Here is a 24,283-nt window from a genome sequence, read left to right as displayed (position 1 = left end):
ATGTGTTTGGCCAAGGACTTAGGGGAAAAGAGAAGCCTGTAGTTTTAAAGATCATACCTCTTCATGTCAATTGTCTGTCATTAATTCAAGATAAACTGAGGCTGTATTCACATACACACACTAAGAATAAAAACTGAAATAGTTATCTGGATTGAATAATTCTGATAAGAAATTAGCTCACCTAAGAACACTAGAGAATATTTTACTGATTTAATTCACATAAACATCCATTTCGTATTTTTATTTTGCTTTGTAAATACAATTGTTGAAAATAATTAATTTTAATGAGAATAAAAATGCACATACACTTGAGTGGTTTAAAGTTTCCTTCAACTACTAAAAGGTTTTCCAAACTTTAGGAAACACGAATTAACTATAAAAATATCATAAGAAGCTCATGTGCCAATTTTTTGAAATAAAGAAACAAAATCCTGAACATAGCAATAAAAAGATAAAGGTAATATTAAAGCTTGTGTTTCAACTTGTTTTCTAGTTATTAAATAGATATGATTAACAATACCAATTCTTAATGCTTTAGTTACATTCTTTTGTTTTAGTATAATTGAAATATGACTAAGGATAATGTAAGAAGTTTAAAAAAAACCTTAATGTTACGAATCTTAACTTGTATCAAATTCATTTAAAAATAAAAATTCTTAAAAATCAGTTGCATCCCCAGTCCTTGTTTGGTATTTTAAGTCTTAAAAAAGTTTATTTTATTCCCAATCAGTTTAAAATTCGCTTAACAGTCCTCTATTAATCTAAACTTTTAAACTTTAATATATCTTAAAACAATTTAGGGTATGGACATTCACTTAAACTACTAAATTACTATGTTGACATTAAGGTAACAATTATGGTAATGTTAATTCACTTTTCTAAAACATTCATTTAATTCATAACATGGCTTATAAGTATTTCTTTTAGATTTTTTGACACAATTAATTAGAAATGGGAAATAGTATTTTTCAGTAGATATGATTTTCAGAGCAAGTGTATAAACACGATAATGATGTAATATTTAAAATATAATAAATAATATTATCCTGTAACATAGAATGTCCATATAATTTTTGAATATATAAATTAACCATAAACTAAGTTATTTTTGAATAATATTTCTAAAGTAGCAGCTAAAACAAAAGGGAAAACAGAGTCTTCTTACCAGAATAATGAAGGTGACAGGTCCAATGAAACTCCAAATAAAATAGTTGTCAACACGAAGCCAGCAACTGTTTTGAAAACAAAAGAATATGTATCAAGTAGCCTCACTGGATATTTAACATCACAAGAAAAATAAATTTTTAAAACTTAACAAACACAAAACAATCTCTAAATTTGCTTTTGAAAATTCACTATGGACAAGAACAATTCTAATAATTCTGAGTTGGCGCGAATTTAACAAAGGACAGCAATTTACTTCAACCTGCCATTTTCCATTTCAAGTTATTTACCTGACAAAAGCATACAAAATTATGCTTATACAGGGAAAAAAATAAATCCCACCCACCCCTAAATCCTTAAGGACTCTTAATCTTATTAAGAAAGATTTGAAATCTCAAATTCCAAATGGCCTCATCATTTTAAAGTGCTATATGTAATCATCAAAATTTGCCTTTCAGATCTATGTGAAATAAAGTGTTTAGCCCTATGAAACAGACAAGGAAAAAAATGTTCAGATGTCATGTTTGTTATGAAACAGAACAGCATAAATATGCCTTCATTAGGAATGGACAAATACTGGGAAAAAAAATCAAAGCACAGAACTTGCAGAGAATTACAGTAAATGATGCATTAACTTATTAAGACATTTTACTTAGTGATTCATTTTTGATATAACCTTGAATCCCTGCTGAATTTCTTTTGTTTTTCATCATCTTTTCAGTCAAAAAGCTTTCTCTACTCCAAAAGAATCTTCATGTAACTAGTTTTATCAAAGGAAAAAAAAAATAAACAGAATTGGAAGGCACATTCATGCCCCTAATAAAATAAAATCCTTAGAAACATGGCCATGTCTACCTTCTGTTACTTTCTGTAAATAACTGTATTTTTATAAATGAAAGACAGAGACTTATTTTAATCCTTTTCTAACTGCCTCAAAAAATAATCAAAGTTAAACATATGGGATGGAATGTGCTGCTAGTGTCACCATTCAGAACAAGAGTTAGCTACAGGGTCGGCTGCACAAAGAGAGCTAATGAAGCATTAGCTTAAAACTGAGTAGTTAAACCTGTCAGATTCGTTAAGTTCAGAAGAATTTTTACTTAATATCTTCTAAGGCCAAAAAGTTATTTACTCTTTCAATTTGTTTCAGGTCAATCTTTTGTGTTAAAAAGAAAGTCCATAATGTAGAATCTGCCTCACTAGAGTACAAATCCTCTGAACCTAGAAAATTACAAAAGACTTGATTGTAATTTGTGCACGGCATGCCCATTCTCTTACCAATAAAGCTTTCAGATGCTATTTTAGTCTGTCAGGGACCCTCACTGACAGCTAACAGGCTTTAAAAAATTATTCACTTGAAAAACACTCAGGTCGCTTGCAATTACTTACGCTTTTACTGTTCCATAGCTCTTATAGTCAATAGCAGCTGAAACTCCAACCACTGTGGCAGGAAACAAGTAACCAGCAACATAATAATATTTCTTCCTTGAATATTCACTTTCGAAAACTTCAACTAACATTAAATAGAGTTGCACACCTTCTAGGCACATCCAAGCAAAAGCTGCCAAAAAGAAAAAGTGTAGAAGTCCTGCAAATATTGGGCATGCAATCTGTAAGGAAAGAACAAAAAAAAAAAAAAAAAAGAGAAAGAGAGAAAACTTATGAATACAAATAGCTTGCTAAAACTATAAAATACTCACACACAAATCCTGTTTTTTATAAACACATCTTTACTTAAAACTACTGTTCTCTCAAAAAAAATTGGATATCACTTTTCATAACTGGAAACATAAGTTAAAAAACACTGCCAAATATGAAGAATATAACACTTGCATAGAATAACAGCAAGTGTGCTAGATTTCATCGGGGTAAGACATTACTGTTTTGGGTCAAACTGAATATCAAATAGAAAACAAATCTTAATGTCTTCTCAAATTATCCATTATAAAATCTAACTATTCTGCTTATCTATGATTTGCTTAATAAGTCTTATATTTTCTAAAATACTTACGAAAAATATATTATTTCTGTTTTATATAACAAAAATTTAAACTGCTTATTCTAGTGATAAATACCCTGGCCTTAATTAAGTAGGATTATTGTCCTATCTTATATGGAACATTCTTTAAATTCATTCCAACACAGAAGAATATAGGATGATGTATTAACTAATTAAATTCTGTTTCTGACAATTGAGACCTCAAGATAACAAATACATTGCTCTAAATATGAAGAAGTTCACTAGTCAGAATGACTATGTAAGCACAATAGGAATTAAAAACTAGTATATTTTCAGTACCCTAGAATTCTTCTATTCAAATTACACATCTTAATAACCCAGAAAACACAATTGTACCTTAATAACAAAATAAATTAATTCATAATATTACTTCATGATTGAGCTGTTTTTTAATTAATTACAAATTATACTTCAATATTACCATGTCAGTTTTAACAAACTATAATGTCAACAATTAATAGCAACCTCATACACAAATTCATACCTATTTAAAGAATTTTCAAAGATCCAAGGTCAATAATCTTAACAGGTGCTTACCGTATATTTTGTCTTATCAATGCCAATTAGAAAAATAAACTCAGCAATGAAAAGGTTGATACAAAGGTTCTTGTGAATAGTATTACGGTCACTCTGTAGACCACGGAAAAAACAGAAGGTGAAGATGCAGATAGCCAGGCATACAAGGGAAACGACAATTCCCACCCAGGTGATGACTGTGAGAAGTAATTCATGAACTCCATCTTTATACTATAAAATAAAAAGACATGAAGAACACTAGTATTCCTACAGAACATTAACGAGAAGTAAAACAGTTTGTTGAATATTGAACTCTGAAGAATAATATCCATGTGAGCTAAAACAGGGCTCATTACTAAAAAGAGATTATTATCTCATTGACTATAATACTGATGAAGAATGACTTATGAAAGAGGGAGATATTCCCTAGAAAATAACTCAAAAGCACAAATATTTTAAAATAATGATCGGAATAATTACCTGCAAAAACACAGAAAACATTTTCATGATAAAAATACAGAATGCTTGATTATGATTAAAAATAATCAACATTGTAAAGATTTTATAGGATAACACACATAAGCCAAGTTTTAATTTCATTTTTTCTTTGGGTTTCTACATGCTTTCATACTGAGAGCTGAGTAAACAATAAACCTGAGTTTTAATTCTATAATTCAGAAGGTATTTTTTATCTTCTCACTAACATTCTCCTCATAAGAAGAAATACCAAGATGTATTCCTGATGTCATTCAGGCTTTTAAAAATATGAAACTTTACATAGTGTGTGGTCAAAGTCTTAAAAGGAGATTCCAACATTTGAAATGGGAAGGGCATGCTAAATTTTAGTCTTTTGTTTGTTGTGTGACCCATTGGTATTCATTTTTAAACCCCTAGTTCCAACAATTACATGAAGTGACATTGGAGAGCATGATTTTAAGAAGACACGATAACAGCCAGGCTCGGTGGCACACGCCTATAATCCCAACAGCTCAGGAGACTGAGGCAGGATGATCAGGAGTTCAAAGCCAGCCTTAGCAAAAGCCAGGCACTAAGCAACTCAGTGATAGATATACAAAATACAAAACAGGACTGAGGTGTACAATCAGAGATATGAAAATGTGTTCTATATGTGCAATCAGAATTGTAATGCATTCTGTTGTCATATATAACAAATTAAAAATTTTAAAAATGATATAAAAAAATAGGACTGAGGATGTGGCTCAGTGGTAGAGTGGCCAAGTTCAATCCCTTGTACCAAAAAAAAAACAAACAAACAACAACAACAACAAAACAATAACAGAGTGATACTACTTCTTAAAATATATGGATAGTGTAGAAACTATTAGAAATTCATGTGTACTTTGCTTTTAGTTACGATAAGCACCTAAGAAACAGGACTACAATACAAGCTGTTTTGAATCTCTGAGGTTTTTTCCCTGATACTAATTAGAAGTGCAAATACTTACTGTAATTTTCCTGTGGGCCATGAGAATGGCAAAATTGGTTAGGTGGCTACATGCACATGTTGTACGAGTTTTATTTGTGTCAACCAGCTTGCAGCCCTGGGTAGACCAATATCCCATCATAGTTCTCTCTGAGTAGTTCCAGAAGGAGCAGTTTGCATTGAAATAATTGTCAGGCTGGGAAATAAAATGACAAGACAAAATTAGGATTTTACTCTCTAAGATGGCAATGGCAATTGTTTAATATGTGTAAAAGGTAATTTAGATTAAACTTTGCATGTTTCGGACTATAAAGTTTTTCATCAGCAAAATTGTGGACTATGTTATACAAGGCAGACATGTAGCTTAAAAGGGGCTTTATAGTCCGAAACACTCTAAAGTGTACTCTAAATTACCAAAGACCCATTTTACACAATTATAATTTCCATCTTATAATTTTACATACTGATAGTACATTAGAATCATTTCCCCCGCCCCCTTTCTGACAAAATTAGAGCCATGAATTTTTTTTTCTGAGAAAATTCTGTAAGGTACAAATGTCTAAAATTCCACTTTCAATTTGAGGCCCATTTTTGGTTAGTTCTAAGTGATACTCTAGCAACCATTTGAATCACACAGAACATCAAGGCTCTTAAGAGTAAATCAACTGAAGCAGATATGACACGAGGACCATGACTACACGATTTTATTTTTGTCAATTCTGTAAATCTACTTGGTTATCTGTAGGCACTCATTCCCTCTACTTGGAACATAGAGTAGGTATTTAAATATCAACTTGAGGTACAGCAGAGGAATCACATCTCAGTCTTCTACTTTTGAAACACAATACTTAATAACAGCCCTGCCAAATATGATCAATAAAACCAATTTAAAAGCAACAAGAACAACAATGATTCGCCACTCTACAAAAGCAGAGTCCTAAGAGTTAACACACAGCTATCCTGCTGCTAAGGTAAGAGTTAATTTTCATTTGAAAACAAATTAGAGTCATTTACATTTTCCTGTTGATTACTGAATTAGCTTTCATTAAGAATACACTTAAGTTCTAATAATCACTGAACCAGGCTCATTTAATTTTATGTTCACAGACTTAAATAAACTTGTGTCTCTGACCTAGTCCAACATTTGAAATTCAAATGGAAAGGTCCTGTGTCCCTCCCATAGTCTCCATCTCCCTCTCTGCATCCCCAGCATGTCAGCTTTACTTCCCTTCCTCTCTAGTTTTATAACCTTCCACTGCTTCATTAGCATACATTAACTTACATCAATGTGTGGTAGGGTAAAAAGCACAGGATCAGTCAGGTACACGCGGCTGGACTCCTTATTGATTGAAACTGAAATGACGTGAGAGTTCACTGCGATGGTGCTATTACGACCAATAAAGTCCGCACCCAGTTTTATGGTTGCATTCTCTGTACTAAGGAACTGTCCCAGACTCCGGTAAATGATGAACACCAACTTTGCAAGCCCTAGGAAGGTAGAAACCATCGTATGACTTTTAGGAAATATGCTTATGTATAAAATAAGACAATGAGAATACATTTAAAAAAATCCTTACAGAATCTTTATTTAAGTGTACATGTATGGGGCATTATTTTAAACATACTTTAAAAATTTTTAAGACACTTTTGTTACAGTCAGGGTCAAATGATATTGTATTTTTTTTTTCTTTCTCTTTTTTTATTTTTTTTCTTTCTCTTTTTTAATTTGTTCTTTTTTTGGAATATATGAGAGTAGAGTGCATTTTGACAAATTATCCATACATAGAGTAAAACATTCTAATTAGGATCTCATTCTTGCAGTTGTACATGATGTAGAGATCAATATTTTAGAGTAGGCTTAAGTGAACAACAAAAGAAACAAATTTAAAGAAAAGTTTGTCTTACCATTCCTGCTGTTTTGTTTGACAGTGTTGGCAGAGAGTTGGATTGAGCTGCCTGCTCCCTTGATGCCCAGAGGAAACTTAAAGTCCTGGACCTGGCCTTCTGTACTGAGGACTGCAACCTCCAGAACTGGATGAGGCCAAGGACAAAAGAGAGGGAAAAAAGGAGAATTCTTTAGTTTAAATTAAAAGAGGCAAGTGGTAATTGCACAGAAGCTGCTTCCTTTTACAGTACTTGCAAAACTTGACTATTAGATTTTAAAATCAAAAATACTAAATTACTCCAAGAGATCTTAAAACCTTCTGAAATATTTTGTATAATCATTTTGACATTTTCTTCATATTTTTATGGCTTTTGTCATGAGTCAATTCCAAACTTTTATCCTATGAGTGTGAACACTGCATAAATTTATAGTAAAAAAAAAAAAACCTTTCAAAATTTTTTTAAATCATGAAGTTAAACAAAATATTTTGAATTGATACTTTTGCATCTCTTTGTTAAATAACTTTTCAATAACCACATTTGCAGTGGTAGAAGTATAAATTTGTTCGTACATTTATTTATTTACATAAATGATACATTTTAAGATATAAAATTACAGAGATCAAGATTTTAATACTATATTTTTCTTATTTTTGAAAGTATCGAGGCCAGGAAAGAAAGTGTTTGTGAGAAAATGACTGTCATGATGTTAAAACTTCCCATTAAGTCTCACTAATAACTGTTAATCTTACATACTTCAGGTTGGGCAAAATAGGATCTATAGTTTTTATCAATAAAGGTTTTCTTTGAATACAGTCATGCCTTGTCATTTACTCTGGCTATTTTAGTACTACAACGCCAAGTAAGAATTTGCAACGGGGTTGGGGGGGTGGGGGGGCAGAGAAGCAAACAAACAAAACACACAAAAAAACTTCAAACCCTCAAAAGAAGTAGCAAATTGAAAATCACATAAAGAAAACATTGAAGATTGAGAACATTTATCTGATCAACAATGAGGGTGTTAAGCTTTACTTCATTTCAAAAATATAATTAATAGTAACTACTATCAACATAAATATTGGCTGTTTAATGTTATATTAAACATCGCCATGCTTTATATTGATATTTATTTAACTTTTTAAAAGCAACATTTTAAAATAATAATTCAAAACTACAGTCTATATCTTTTCCTCTGACTTTCATCTTCTTTAATAACTATATCATTGGATAACTACTCTTGCCTAGACGCAAACACATACATACACACAAATCTGATGAACTCACTCATTCCCTTTCTTTTTATAAGAATGAGCTCATGTACTTCTATTGAACTACTAAAACTTTTGGATGCTAATTTTTTTGTTGTTGTTAATCTTCCACAAATGTTTCGTAAACATACAGGTTTAGCTGTAAATCTGGAAACACTGATACTCAAAAGATTTTTAAAAGCAATTAAACCACATGTCAAATCATTACAATACAACTTCATAATGAGAATCATGTAATGCCTAGAATTCTATCAGCTGCAGAAACTGGTTGAGGTACTTATTTTACTGACTCATGTTTGGAAATATTAAACATGTGGTAGGTAGATGATCTCTTTTCCTCATATCAGATTCCACGTGTGTGGGCTGAGAATATAAAGCGAATAAGAATGACAAAAACATATGTCTAGACAGGCCTGGTACTGCAAGCGTATAATCCCAGCTACTGGGGAAATTGAGTAGCTGAGTAAAGAGGAGCTCTTTGCAACTAGCCTGGGCAACTTAATGGGCAACTGTCTCAAAAAAAAAAAAAATTGGAATGTACCTCAATGGTAGAGCACCCCTCTATAGCAAAAAAACAAAATCAATCAATTAAATATATACTACCTCCTTTTTACACTGAAAGGGATTATAATTCTTAGTCATCCTCAAAACAAGACAAATGACAGACTAAAAGAAGAAATTCTTTTGAGTTTTCATAAAACATTCAACCATTCTACATATACACATGTACAGATTTAGCATGTAAGCCCTGCACTTGGACTGAGGCAGGAGTATATCACCTGAGCCTAGGAACGTGAAACCAGCCTGGGTAAGTAACATGGAGAGACAGCGTCTCAAAACAGAGAAAAAGGAAAGAGGAAAGAAGGACCAGTGCACAGGGATACATGTACAAAGAGTTAATTTCATTCAACAAATTATTAAAGTTCAAAAATTATGTCCATAGTAAAGAAAAAAATGTTTGAATTTTCAAAAATAACAGGATCATTAATACAGAACTTAAGTAGGTATATTTAAGCCATAAGAGTATGCATTAATCAACTTTACAACAATTTGTATCAATCAATAATTGCCGTTTTGTGGGAAAGTGAAATTTCACACACAAAAAAAATAAAATAAAGACACTTTAAAATACTTTATAGCAATTAGATAAAATCAACCAAGTACACACTGGGGTTTAAACAAGATTTTCTGTTTCAGAAAACAGAAAAAGAATGTGTTCCAATTCATTTCAAAAGACCTCTATAATAAATAAATAAAACAACGCAAGAAATGAAACAATAGGATAATGACACTGTTAAAAATCTTTTATAAAATAGACATACACTTGATAATATCTCAAACAAATTGTTTTAACTCAACACACAGAAATTAATACATTAGAAAATGTACAATTATATCACCTAGTTAGAAATTAAAGAAAAATTATAAGTAGAAAGAATTCAGTAAATTTTAACACTCATTTAATATAAAAAGTCTTTACAAAATAATAAGACTAAAAGAAAAACACGTTGACCAAGGTTTTGTTGTCAGATAAAGGTTATCGATTCAAAACCTACAGCGAACGCACATTCCTTTTAAAGTCAGAATGATCCCTATCAACAGGATTTATTTAGCATTATACTAGAGAACTTTATCTAAAATGGTAATTCATCAAACACAAAAGACATAAAGACTACAAAAAAGTGGTTATTTATTTATAGTAAACATAATTAACTATGTAGTAATCATGACAGAGTACACCAACTATCAAAATAAGAAGAATTTAGCAAGGCTGCAATCAGCAAAATCAGTTGTGTTCCACATATCAAGTGTCAAACAATTAGAATATGTAATTCAAAAAAGATCTATTATTTGTAACAAAAACAACAAGTATAAGTTTTGGGGGAAAAACTAATTTTTAAAAAAGGCACAAGATATTAATGAGAAAAATACTTAACTTTATGAAAAGACTAAAACAAAATTATGTAATTGTCTTAATTGAGCAAACTCAGCAGATCAATCTGTTATTTCTTTGGAAAACAATCTACAAAGTAAATCTACTTCTAATAAAAATTCCTCTAAGATTCTGTGTGGGAGGGGATAGGTATATGTGTGTAACATCACAAACTGACTTTAATATTCATATGGAAGACACAAACCAAAAAGCAGCCAAGGCTTTTCCTCAAGGAGCAAGGTTGAAATACTCAAGAAATACTAGCAATATTGAAAACAAAACAATACGAAGCAAAAGCAGCAAATGATAGACTGGTCAAACAAGTTGACATGTATAGAAACTTGGCATATGACAGAGATATCATTAGAAATCTGTGGGGAAAAGAATGAATAGGCACTAACACAAGTGTAGAAAGCACTGGTTATTCATTTACAAAACCAAATCAGTGACCTACTTTGTCTCAAAATAAAAAGTGTATTAAAGACAAATGTAAAAAGGCAAAACAGATGCCCAAGGGAAAATTTCTTAAATAAGATACCAAAATACCAACCATAAAAAACAGATTAATAAATATGACTTCAGTATTATGCAGTAAGACATCTTATGAAAAGTTAAAAGAAAGCAGACAGAGAAGTGTTTTTAGACTATATAATCCTCAAAGAATTAGTGTCCAGAATGCATAGAAGTACAAAGAAATAAAAAAATAAAAGGTTGTAGAGGATGAATTCACAGGAGAGACACCAAAACAGGCAAATAAACACATTAAGAAAGAATCAAAAGCATTAAGTAATCAGGGGAACTGCAAATTAATAAACTAATGGGATCAATTCAAACTCATTAGATTAACCAAATTTATGTCAACGATGAAATGTTAGGAAAATTTTATAATGCCTTATTGCTACTACCTACTAGTGAGAATGTAAATTCGTTAAAAAAAAGGTTAGAGAACAATTTGGCATTATTTAGTAAAGCAAAAATGGGCATGCTTTATCACTCAAAAATTCTATCTCAGAATGTGTGTATGTATGTCTCCAAAGGCACACATATTAACAAGATATTTTAAAGTTTCACTGCAATTTTCCTTGTTTAAGTGCAGAAATAGAAGCCACTAAAATATCTATCAATACAATAATTTTGATGTATTCTTACACCAAATAAAAAATAGATATATACATAGCATGTATAAATTATGTATATACATAGCATGCATAAATTAAAAAGTGGTAAGAAAAAATTATACAATCATATTTATAGTGTGAAATCAATGAAAAACTTGGGGGAAGTTACTATACATACACATCAGTAGTGCAAAATTTAAAAAAAAAAATACTGATAGGCTGAAACAGGAGGACTTCTTGAGGCCAGGAGTTAGGAGGCCAGCCTGGGCAACACCATGAAACCATAAATACATACATAAGAAGCTTAACAGTGCTAGAAAATAAAGTAAGGATGATAATTCACCCCCTTTTTATCTGATCAGAAATGAGGAAACCAGAGAACTTCTACATTATCTATGATTATAGTTTTTTTAAAAAAATGTGAAATGAATATGGTAAAATACCATGATGTGGCTCAGGTGGTGCACAGATGTACCATAGTATCTATACTATCTTACTACTGAAATAATACATGCCTTATTCAACAGATTTCTGGAAGTGAATACACTTGGTTCATAGGAGAGCCATTCAGAGTCTCACAGCTAACATTGCAGACAGAATTTTAATATATCTCTCTGTCATGTTTTTCTCCAATTCATCAGAGAGTACTGGGTTCAATGAGATGAAAACGGAACAGTACCCAGGAGCTGACCTCTGTCAGGAGACCTACAGGGTCTTAGTAGGAGCTGCTCTGTTGACCTGGGCCCCAAGGTGAAAGCATCATGGAGCTGGATAGAAGACAACAGGAAGCAGGGCCAGAGCCCATCCTCAACAAGCTGCACAGCATGAAGAGTAAGTCTGTTGTTGTGAGCTCTGTGACTATGGGATTTCCAATCACCCTAGCTACTAAGACCATTCTGAAAATAAGTGAAAGGAAATTTTACAATGGACAGATCAGGCTGCTAACACCTTAACTATCTAATTGATCTTATAGTCACAAGCAGAAACAAGTGTTAAGTGCCTCATAATATGATGCCCTAGAAAGTTCCACAGGAGAAAATACTTAAAACCTTGCCTAATTAAGACTCTAGATCTAGGGCTGGGTTTGTAGCTTAGTGCCAGAGCACTTGCCTAACATGTGTGAGGCACTGAATTCGATTCTCATAACCACATATAAATAAATAAAATAAAGGTCCATCAACAACTAAAAAAAAATATTTTTAAAAAGACTCTAGATCTAGATCTGCAGGGCAGGGCAGATATAGATGCACACCTGTAGTTCCAGCTACTCACAAAGCTAAAGCTGGAGGATCATAAGCTTGAGTCTAGTCTGAGAAATTTAGAAATCCTGTTTCAAAATTAAAAAAAAAAAAAATGTGTGTGTGTGTGTATATATATATATATGAAAAGGACTGGGAAGGCAAATAACTCAGTAGTAGAGCACCCCTGCTTCAAATCCTACTCACATACCCACAGGACTCTACTTCTGATTATGGGTTTACCAAGCATAGTTACATGGTATTCTGGGAATGAAATAAGCCAAATCTAGAATGTGGGAAATTCTACAGGACAACTCACCCACCTGATTTCTTTTACAAAAATTAAAAAGTGTTAAAAAAATAAAAGAAAAAGAAAAGAAAAAATCTAGTGTTTTAATTAAAAGAGACTCAATCTCTATATATTACATGAATTTGTTTGAAATCTAATTCAAACAAAGCAGGGATCAACACATTTACAAAAGTCAAGTAAACATAAACATATTTTGTCATTATTTGAACCTATTTTTGCTCATTTTTTTCAATGTGATAACAGTACTGTGGCTTTTGAAATGATATGGGATACAAAGTAAGTTTTTCACAATGATAGGATGCTACTATTTGCTGTAAAACAATAAAATAGTGACAAGAATAAATGAAACAGTGTTAGCTACATGTTGTTGAAAGCAGGTAATAAAAATTTTTGATCAAAATTAGAAACTTTTGCTCTTCACAAGATAATAAAAAATTAAAAAGAAAAGTTATATTCAGAGGAAAACATTCAGAATACATGTTATCTGGCAAAACATTTATACTAAAAACATGTAGAGAATCCTTATAATTCACTAAGACAAACCCAACTAAAAATGAGCAAAAGAACTGAATAGTCACATCATTACATCATTAAATTTGAAACATATGTTTAATTGCCAATAAACACAGAAAAAGAAGTTATTAATGAAAAATTACTTTACATCGTAAAAATGTAAAGTAAACCCACAATGAGATATTACTACAAGCCACTATAATGGCTAAGAAAAAAAGGCTGCTAAAATTGGTGGTGAATAAGAAGAACAAGTGGAACTTTTATATGTTGCTGATGGAGATTATTGGGGGAAACAGCAGCAAAATAGTGGAAATAAATCAAACACTTAAAAAGTTGAATGAACATGCTGGGGTGTTGTGTCTTTGTAATAGAATAACACCCAGGAATATAAGAGACTGAACTACTGACACTCCCTCTACATGAAAAAATCTTAAGGGTATTATTCTGCATAAAAGATGCAAGATCCAAGAGTTCACACTATACAACTCCATCCAACTGAACATCTTAGAAAAAACTAAACCATGGTGACAGAAAGCAGATGACAGACAGCCCATCCTTGGCTGATGAAGGAGCTGATTTGGGGAGTAATAAAAATGTTAACCATGTTGATGATTATATAGGTTTATATTTTTTTGAAAAAACTCATCAAACTGTAGAGATTTTAATATCCTTATTATATTCCAAAGTGAGACTATAAAATGTCACCATCAGATACAATTATGCCACTTTTATGAGGTCATGTATTATAAGGGTAAACCACGCTAAGGATTTAAAGAGAAATTAGTAGGGGAAAATAAAATTGTTTAATAATTTAAAATATTATAGCCAAGCCCTAAATTTAAATAAGGGCTTCAAGAGAGTGAGGACATAAGGGAATTACTAGCCTATTTGGGTTTTTATATCAAAAGCAACAATGCAAGTTCTAGGAAATAAAAGTTCTAGGAACTTTATTAGAATATGTAAAATCACTTTCATATTAATAATTTTTGAGTAATTAGCATAAGAACAGTAAATTCTAGGCATTATTTGAGGGATGTCAGTAAAATGTATACTACATTCTAGAACAATCTCTACACATAATGTTTCATAAAATTAAAAATTAACAAGAAGAATAATCCTTTAGAAAATTATATTTCATTTTTTGGAGTATATCTCAAACTGAGACATATAACAATGTGTCACACATCTGAAAGACTAACTAGAACTTCAACCTTCCCCTCAAATTTTAATGCACACTGGTCAAAAGCAGAAAAGGAAAATTTTAGTTCAGTTTCATTTTTTTTTCTATTTCTAGCTTTTTTTAAAATAACTTTCAAAAGATTTAGAAAACAAACTGAGGTCATAATATGCATGTCCAGTAATATTTTCCATGACTTATCTCTAAGATAATCAAGTCTACATCCTGCTGTCCTTACAAGTCACTGGAAACCTTTGAAAAGTATTCTTCAATCTTTATCTTAGGAATTTTATTAGGTCAATAATTTAAATTAACCCTTAAAAATAATGAAAGTTTTTGACAAAGAAGGGGAGTTTTATTTTCTACTAAGGCTTTGCTAAAATATCCCTTTCCTCATAACTACGTATTTCAGATCATAATAGACCAAATTATCTTGACTTCATTTACTTTGAAGGTTTTTATTTTTATTTTTACTTTTTTTTATTATCTACATGACATTACAATGATCTTGGCAATTCATACATTTGTATCATTGGGGTATCATTTCTCATTTTTCTAATTGTACAGATTGCAGAATCACACTGGTCATAGAATCACCTATATGTTTTTAAGTGATTTATCATTCCCACCCTCATGAACAAGTGATTTTAATATTTCATTTCTTTTGAAAATTTCACTTATTTTAAATAAAGTTCTAAATTCAAATCAAACTGTCAAAATTTGTCTACTTTTTCTATTACATTTCTCCTCTATATTTTTTAATAGAAATTTCTATGAAATAAATAAGCACAGACAGGCAATAAGACATGGTAGCCCAGAGAGGAAGACTTAATGAAGTCTGCTAATGAAGTTAGCACTTCTTGGGGGAGAAAGAGTAGTGTGTGTCCCTTCTGGGTTTTTTGTTTGTTTTAATATTTATGCTTGAGAAACTTTTTTACCTTCCTAAGGGATATACTTATCAAATTATCAATAATTCTAAATGGTTAAAACTAAATTAAGAAAATGTTATTTGTGTCAAGAATTCCTATCTCTCATTGGCAGTATTTAAGTTCTAAATTATGCTTTAAAACTATCTGTAGCTCTTTGAAACCTCTAAAACAAGAACATTCTGCATTATGGGAGATGTAGTTCATTGACCATTTTTACCTGAAAGCAGTTGTTTTTAATATATTTTGCTTAGGTTATGTGAGCTAAAATATTTGACTTGGAGAACACATTCCATAAAGTAATTTAAATTCATTTGGAACATATTATATAAAATGGGGGGGAAAATCACCAGTTTCATAGCAAGCACTTTCCTTACTTAAGCAATCCATATAAAGGCATTTAAGTGCTATTACACTTTTTCCTTTAATGATTTTTTCAAGGGAAAAACATAAACATAACCAACTTTTAAAAAACACAGGGTAGATTTTGACTTTTGCATTAATTTTATTATAGTATAATCAAATAATTTCTTTTGCTAACAGACAAATAACAAAAGAGAAGTTTGACAATGGGAAATAAAAGGCTCCGAATGAAAATATCATTCTCTTAAATGTATATGTTCCAAATAAAACTGAAACCTGGCAATAAATCCACTTACCAATGTTTTCTGTGGGCATGGAGACCCTGGTTGGTTCCAAGAGATTGTCAGCTAGGACAAAAGCACCTTCTTCCAATGTGTCCAGTAACATTGTTGCAGTGTGTGCTTGTTCAGAGGAGTTCATGTGTTTCCAGGATTCCAAAGCTTCAGGTCTCAGAAGGTTGTCCACTGTGTCAACAATTGCCTGCATCCATTAGAAAACTATCATTAGTTTTGACTGCTTCTGGAACCAAGGCGATTTCCAATCACTGACTAGTGACAATTGTAATATTTATCTGTTGTGACGATATACTCTTATTTCAAGATGGAAGTACACTTGAACAATCTCTATCTGATCAAGCTGAAACACACCTGGCCATTTCAAAATAGGACTAACTGAAGATTAGCAGATTTCTACCTGATTATAAAGAGTGTGTAGAATAGTGATGCATCTCTGTTTATACAATCCTACCTCAATTGTTGAAGAGAAACATTAACAAACAGCAGCAACGGCTAACCTGAGACATGACTCTTGCATATGTGTTCACATTGAACAAAGTAACTCTATAATCTGAGACTAAAATGTTCTAAATGGAAAACATGGATTATTACTCTCTGGAGTAGACTAATAGTTATGCTTTAAACTTCAGCCATACAGTTTTGTTAAACGTGAACTAAAATATTGGCTAAAATTTTGCTTTATCAGATTTTGTCTACTTTATATCATTTAAGAAAAAAAAAAGCAAGGTGGTTTTAACTGAAAATATTTTCAGTTAACTGAAAATATTAAATGAAAAATATTTTCAGATAACTGAAAATATTTTCACTCTTCCAATTCCCTATCCAGCTAAAAAAATACTTTAAAAGTACACCTTAATTCATAGACAATGGTCTGCTTTTAAAGGAATCAGGAAAGCAAAATATTTAAAGCCTTTACTGATAATTTAAGGAAAACAGAAAAGCACAAATAAAGCCATCATAAGCATCTAAGGTATTAATATTCATATGTAGGTTTAAGTTATTACCATGCAAAATAACAATAGAAATATAAACCAGACAGCTAATCAATTGAAGGTAGACTCTTATACTGACACTTGCTGTTACCTGTGCCATAAATATGCCTTAGATAGCTGAAATGACTAAATTTATTTACTCTTCCATTTACCTACTCATAATGTGTTGTTAAGCCCCCAAATGCAAGGTTTTGATCTATTGGTATAATCACAGAAGAAAAAGAACCTACATTATATAAAGAACAACGATGAAAAATGCTAGTTTGAGGTACTACATTGAAATGAGGAGGGGGAAAAGTTGTTTGAGGCTACTGTCAGAATAAGATTAATTAGCTTAATCCATCTTAATACCCTCGTTCTGTCTGCCTTGTGAGCCACCACGACCTTCCTGGCAGGTGGAATATACTTCCAAGTGGCGTTAAAGACTTTTTTCTTTCTCTAATGGGAGATAGAATAGTCAAAATGCTCACACTGATACTGCAGCAGCCATTAACTAGAGTGGAACAGAAATTGGTCTGCTGAGGCCAGATTCATTAGTCACCAAGAAATACAGACTGGAGCCTCTAATCTAAGTTACAAATGAATCTTCTGTCACAAAGTAGGAGCCCGCTTCATTTGCATAGTGTAAGTCAGCTTCTGATTTGTAATTTAAGGAGTTTTATTATTCTTATCTGAACAGAGAAGCTCATTTGAGACACACTGGAAATCACACTGGTCAGAAATTAAGGTCATACTGAAATTTACTAAGTATACATGTAACTCCCTGATGGCATGCTATATTAATTTGAAACACTCCTTATTTATTACATTTGTACTTTTCTAGAGGGATCAAAATGATCATTAGCCTAATCATATTCCAGAAATAGTCTTTTCTTGCTACAGAAGGGGTGGCGGAGATATTCTTCTTCCACTGAGATAAATGTCCTGGCAACATACCCATTATTACATTTCAAACATTAACTAATAACTTAAAGTTGAACCAAACACCTGAGTTTGAAAAATCATATAGAATTCAGAAGTTATTTCTTTGCCCCCATTAGACAGGCTAAAATGGGACTCTCAGAACTTCACTAGGCAAAAACAGGCTCTCCCACCCACCTGTTCTTGTAAAGTTTGCAGATCCAACAATGTCTTTTACTAACTAGTGAGATGCATTCTTTTCTTCTAGATCTTGCAAACTAAAATTAGTGGAGTTATGACTTTTAAATGACCTTTTTGTTATGAAACTACAAAAATTATTATTATTTTTTTCCATCATGATATATGGATTGGCTCTTCAAGGTCTTATTTGCCATGGTAATGGTCCCCATAAGAATGAGGTCAGAAAATAACTCTGAAAAGAAACTTCTAAAATTCCCCTGAAAAGGAACTTCTAGAATCCACAGATCAAACACAATTTGGCATCTCATTGATCTATCACACAGAACTAGGAAGGCTTAATTCCACTGTAAGCCTCAGCCTGCTTCCTTTTACTTGGGTACTTAAATATACCAAGAAGGAAAACCACCTGGAGTACAGAAGTATTCTGAGCCAAGCAATGGCTCTAGCCTGATAAAAAGCCAATACATAACATATACTGATGTCACTGTCACATTATTTATGTTTCATTCTTAGTAACCAATCTCCATTATCAACATTATTCTGGAAATGACCCCTAAAAATTTTGAGACAAAGCTTATTTTAAGAGTACACCACAAAGATAAGAAAGCAGTGACTTTTTCATGCACATACATTATGACTACACAGTCTTTGATATGATAAACTGCCAAGAATATATCATAGCTGTTTCACTCAAGTTGTTTTTTTTTTTTAGTCCACAGAAATGAAAACAAAAGAAAAACAAAACAAAACAAAAAGACTGTATGATTACTTTCCAATTCAGAGGATGTTTCATTGAAATTCTTGTACTTTTGGATGAATGGAAAAACAGCAAAAATCATTAAAATAAATTATTTGCTTATTCTGAGAATAATATACCTGTGAAAAGCCAACATTTGTACAGCTGATATGGGGCACATTATATAATTATCAAAGACTGAAATACATTGGATCATGCAGCAAGATGATAAAGCGTGGCAGGTAGCTGAAGAAGGGAGAAAGCAGGGTGACAGCACAGGAGAGATACCTTAAGGTAAGCCCTGCATGTCTTCTCTCGTTTTTGGAGCTTTTAGGTAAAAGAAAAGAAAATCAGAGGTTAGATTTTATCTGTTGAAATGAGGAAAGAAGAATCCTCAAAACTTAAGCTGGTGTTCCAGAGTTCATGTTACGGTAGTCCTCTGGATGGTCCACACTAGTTGTCAAAAGTGCTTGTTTATAATTTTTAGCTGCATTTTGTTAAGTATACTAATGCAAAGCATGTTGACAATTAAAAAAAAAGAGAGAGAAAGACAGCGAGAAAATATATAATGTGGTCAAAAAAAGGTTCATTATTTTTTAACCTTATAGAACCATGATAGCCACAGATTTGGGGTTGAAATGAACCTAAAGTAACTATGAAATTTTTGTTATAGCAATGATATAAAATTATCCTGCAGAGGGAAACCTATCCTTCACCCAAAAGCTGCCACTGAAAGGAGTATTTCAGTGACTAATGTTCCTGAGTCACAATTTTGCTGCAACTATAAGAGTTGCATGTATTAGCATACAAAGTATATCAACTGTATAACATACAATTTCTCCAAGTGCAAATAATGCATTCTTAAGGAAAAAAAAAATGTATTGACCACAATCAGAGAGATGCAGTTTGCAACCAACTAAAATCTCTTAGGTAATTCATATTATTCACACTTTTTTGGAGGATGGTTGATGCTCTTTTCTCAACTATAATTCTTCCATGGGAAATAAACCAAAATTAGAAGTTTTGTTCCTAAGTGTGTGTCAAGGGAGCAAGAAGTTTGGCAGTAAACTGGAGCGTAGAGAGCTGCCATACAAAATGTCTTAGTTTAAAATAGCAGAAGAGTTTTTCCTACCTTGTTATAACTCCGTCCAGCTGAATCCTTTTCACTAGGTTTCAGTTCTTGCAGCTGTGCATCAAGGATGTCCACCAACTGCTCCATCAATCTCACTGAAGAACTCACATCCCCTGCAAACACTGGCCCTTTGGTATGTTTAGCCAGTTCATTGGCAAGACTAGCAGCATTTTCTCCACTTCTGATCTGAAATGACAATTTATATGATCTCAGTAATACTTTCTGTTCTGTTGTGGCTTCTAGTTCTCCTTGAGTACCTCTGTTGTGGTTTTTAAAAAAATTTAAAAAGTCTATATCTGCAAATAATTGAAACCAATAACTTTCTCTTCATCTCAGAAGATTAAAGCCTTTTAGATCCTCAACACACAAAAGAAATTATTAACCAGACACTTAAAAGAAACAAAAGTAGAAAAATTTCAACCAGCTCTCATTGCACTGTAACCATTTTAACTTGTTATTTAAAAATCTTATTCATTCCAATGATCTGGAATTTAAAGAGGAAGGTAATCAGTGTGATACTGAAGTTCATTATCTAGTGTTTGTAATTCAGAAAGATGGGTGGAGAAGCAGAAAATGAAAGGGCACTGCCTTACACTGTAGCATTTCAGGTTACTGGTTTCATTACCTTTGAAAGCCATTTTTACTTCCTGTATCATAATAATATGTGCTATAAACATCTGTTTGCATTCTGTGAATTCAGCTGCAAACCTAATAATATTGATTTATTAGGCGAATGCATTATTTGTCTTGTGAACATCAAAAGAAAGAGAACAAACTAAATATGAATGGAATTAAACAAGGGCATACTCGTTAAAAGGCTCAGCACAAAAAGCATAATACCTCCAAATATATGTAACTTTCAGTAGTTTACAGACATAGTGATACATAAATTTTTGATTTTATACTGAACAAAGAGCAATGAAGCTGGTTTTAACATACATAACTAAATTATTTATGTTAGAAGTCAAAGCCCTAAATCACCAATGTGTATCATATTAAAACGTTCCAACCCACCTTCTGAGCCAGCTGATTTACCCAGTGTGAGGTACAGTTGCTAAGATCGGGGCCCTTAGGGTTCCATGTTCCAGTGGAAACCATGCAGAGATATGAAGCAGTTCCTACAACAGATGTAGAAAACAACAGGGAAATTGAAACCATTTTTCTGCATGCATTCGGGAAATCGGCTATGATGATCCTAGTCTGTGTGTTAAATTTTGAATAAACGCTAATGGGAGAAGTTGACAATAACTGACAAAAAGCAGAGTATAATGCCAATTATAAGCAGTAAATATAAACTTAGCAATAGAAATATCAGACATTTACAGCAAGCAAACAAAAAGCCCTTTGTTTTCTTGGGACTTGTCCAAAGTAATGCTTATGAGAAAGGCAGCTGCACAGGGCTTCACTAGGGTCCTTAGGCAAAGCTTGCCCTATGTTTTGAGAGGCAGAGCCAATTGATAACTGATGTTTACGGTATCAAAATCCTAAAGTTATCTATAGATGCTATATTACCAAAGTAACAGAAAAAAAAATAAAATCAGCTACTGTAAATATCTCTTCCTTCAAATAAAATCACTTTAGTACAATTTGAAATCTACTTACTAACTTTAGAAACATTTTATGCACGCTGTTTTACAGGAAATACCTCTTGTTCCCTTGGGACATGGCCGCTCAACCATCATTCCCCTTTGTGTCTGAGGCCACTTTATCCCCCTCGCGTCTAATGCTTCGCAGAATCTCTCTGGCAGGGGAAAAATATTTGTTACAGGAGGAATTTTGGTCGTAGAAACTGCTGGAGGTGGTTTTGTTCCCTTGCTTCCTTCCTGGGATCCAGCTACAGTTGTGCTCATGGGGCCTTTCTGTGAAGTAGTGCTTGTGGTTGATACTGTGGTTTTGAACAGCTCAGCTGAAGAAGTTATTGTCACAGCTGTGGTAGGCACTATGGAAAAAAGATGAGTGTATTAATCTCCAACACACCCTTGCACTTGTACACAGGCAGGCATGTGTGAATGTGCACGTGCGTGCACACACACACACACACACACACACACACACAAACATGAACACAACCCTACCCGTCCATATGTCCCCAGCACAACCAACAGAATTACTGACAACATCAGTAAGGTGGAAGAAGAAGAAGAAATCCGTTCATTTATTTCAATTTTTTCATATTGTTCGCTAAAAGATGGTAACCTGGATTTTACTATAGCTTTGCTTGTAAGACTTGGTGCTAGGTTTACTTCTCATTGAGATATTTGATAGTGCAGTTCCAAGTATAACTTCATAATATACCATCTAACAGGAAATGAAGGGTAGTTTATAATGTGGGAAAATTTCTATTCTTATATAAACTTGCACTCTATAAACAAATTCAAAATATAGACAAATGTCTGACAATTATATGTAGTTAAGACAATAAAAAAAGATTTAAAGTCACCCACTCTATATCTTGCAGAGAAATAAATACTGTGACATCTTTTCACCCAGCAGCCATTCTTGCTTGAGAGATTTTTTGAGCATGCCTGATTAGATTCAAACAGAAGATAAGCTTGGCATGCTTGTGCTGTTTTAGTAAGGAAATATCTCAGGCTTTGGCTTCTTTACTTTTGCAAGGTAGGTATGCAGCAGCAGCTACTTCCGGTCAGAAGTGATAATGTGACATCAAGATAAAAGGTTAGATCAAATCATAGCTAATTTGAAACCAACCCTCTAAATCTTATGGACCCTTAAAAGAGAATATAAAAGGAACTACAGCTACACAATTTCAAAGGAGAACATTTCGTTTTTAGTAAAGGCTGTTTTCCGCCTTTGACATTACTTTCAAACAGTTAAGTCAGCCAGGTTAAAAAAACAATGGAGTTCAATGTTTTCTCCATTAATTATCATTTAATTAATTTAAATGAAAACAAAAATCTGTCAGCAAAAATTTAATACTACCATTTAAATTCTGTTAAATGAGATCACACTAAAGTTTTACCAATACCTACTTAATTTTAAATTAAGAGTACAAAAAGCTAAAAATAGCTATTTAAAAATCATCTTATAAAACATTCATTGTTTCATGTAATGAATGAGAAACAAGATACAATAATACAACTTATTAGAAATGTTCCTATTATCACTAATATATTTAGTACTTTAAACTGTGATCCACAAATATTATTTAACTCTGACACAATTGGGAATATACTAAGTTTACCAGAAAAAGTAGTTTGTACATTTTTCCAGCTCTTTACTGATGAACTTCCTGTTATCAATAAATACACATTGTCTTCCTTTTCCCTTCTATCTCAAGAGAAACTTCTTAAGCACATGTTTCATTTCCAGGGCATAATTTATTGACCATATGAGAGATGCCTGTTTACATCACTCAAGCATCATGCCCAGCCAGCTGCTACAGAAACCTATTCAAACCTGTCTATCTTTCTGTAAAGCACTTCCCTGACATCTTGTTAAACCTCTGTAATTTTCTTTTGATTACAATGCAGCTAGGCTTTCAGTGCTTTCTCAATTAACATTTGTCAAAAGCATCACAATCTTTTGCAGAAGCGTCAAATCACTGCTACGGAATCAAGTCTTAAAGGGGAAACAGGAACCAGAGCAAAAAGAGAAAAGGGCAGAACAAAATGGTTTAGTGTTATACCATCTATGTATTCCTCGACACTGTACTAATTAGTATACATTTAGTCACTGAAATATGCAGAGCAGTGGTTTGTTAGATAACCATCAGTAGAGACTCATAATAACTGAGTCAAGGCAGATAATAAAATGATCTCCATTAAAAGCAAAAAATGTCATGCAACATCCTACAGCCATGTTTCCATGAATTCCTTAGGTTGATAGATTTTCACCTTTTGACCATGAAAAGAAGACTGAAAGGAATCAAAACAGTCTTCAAAAGTAAATGAGTAAAATATTGGGATTTCATCAAAGTAATCTTTAAATGACAAAACTAAACCTTTTAGAGGCAAAGCTAGTATTCTAGAATTTTCCAAGATTGGAATTTAATAATACTCAAAGGAAAGAAATTTTTTAAAAAATGTTTTAAACTAGAAATGCAGCTTCCACAGGTGGGAAAAAAGTCCCAGAAGGGCATGTGGCAATGATGAAAGTTTACACTTATTCAGCATTTATGTGCCAGATGCTGTG

The 24,283-nt window shown here is 32.4% G+C and overlaps 1 protein-coding gene across 50 annotated transcripts in view; it reads right to left on the bottom strand.

Moving 5' to 3' along the window:
• The window catches only part of Adgrl2 (adhesion G protein-coupled receptor L2), a 619,253-nt gene that overhangs the window by 19,293 nt on the left and 575,677 nt on the right, over positions 1-24,283 (bottom strand). For 29 of the 50 annotated variants that reach the window (XM_078026550.1, XM_021732267.3, XM_078026553.1 and 26 more), the window contains 11 exons: positions 21,777-22,070; positions 21,146-21,249; positions 20,132-20,317; positions 19,288-19,326; positions 16,171-16,354; positions 7,050-7,175; positions 6,427-6,632; positions 5,167-5,340; positions 3,722-3,931; positions 2,554-2,774; positions 1,166-1,232 (listed from right to left, as the gene is read on the bottom strand). In XM_078026550.1, coding sequence (XP_077882676.1) covers positions 1,166-1,232; positions 2,554-2,774; positions 3,722-3,931; positions 5,167-5,340; positions 6,427-6,632; positions 7,050-7,175; positions 16,171-16,354; positions 19,288-19,326; positions 20,132-20,317; positions 21,146-21,249; positions 21,777-22,070 — 1,811 coding nt within the window. The remainder of the gene's footprint in view (positions 1-1,165; positions 1,233-2,553; positions 2,775-3,721; positions 3,932-5,166; positions 5,341-6,426; positions 6,633-7,049; positions 7,176-16,170; positions 16,355-19,287; positions 19,327-20,131; positions 20,318-21,145; positions 21,250-21,776; positions 22,071-24,283) is intronic. The other 21 variants (XM_078026557.1, XM_078026559.1, XM_078026560.1 and 18 more) reach the window with 3 other exon arrangements.

This window comes from Ictidomys tridecemlineatus, chromosome 11 (genome assembly GCF_052094955.1).
Source record: "Ictidomys tridecemlineatus isolate mIctTri1 chromosome 11, mIctTri1.hap1, whole genome shotgun sequence".
NCBI lineage: Eukaryota > Metazoa > Chordata > Mammalia > Rodentia > Sciuridae > Ictidomys > Ictidomys tridecemlineatus.
Note: the sequence above shows the minus strand (reverse complement) of the source record. Positions and strands in the feature narration are given on the sequence as shown.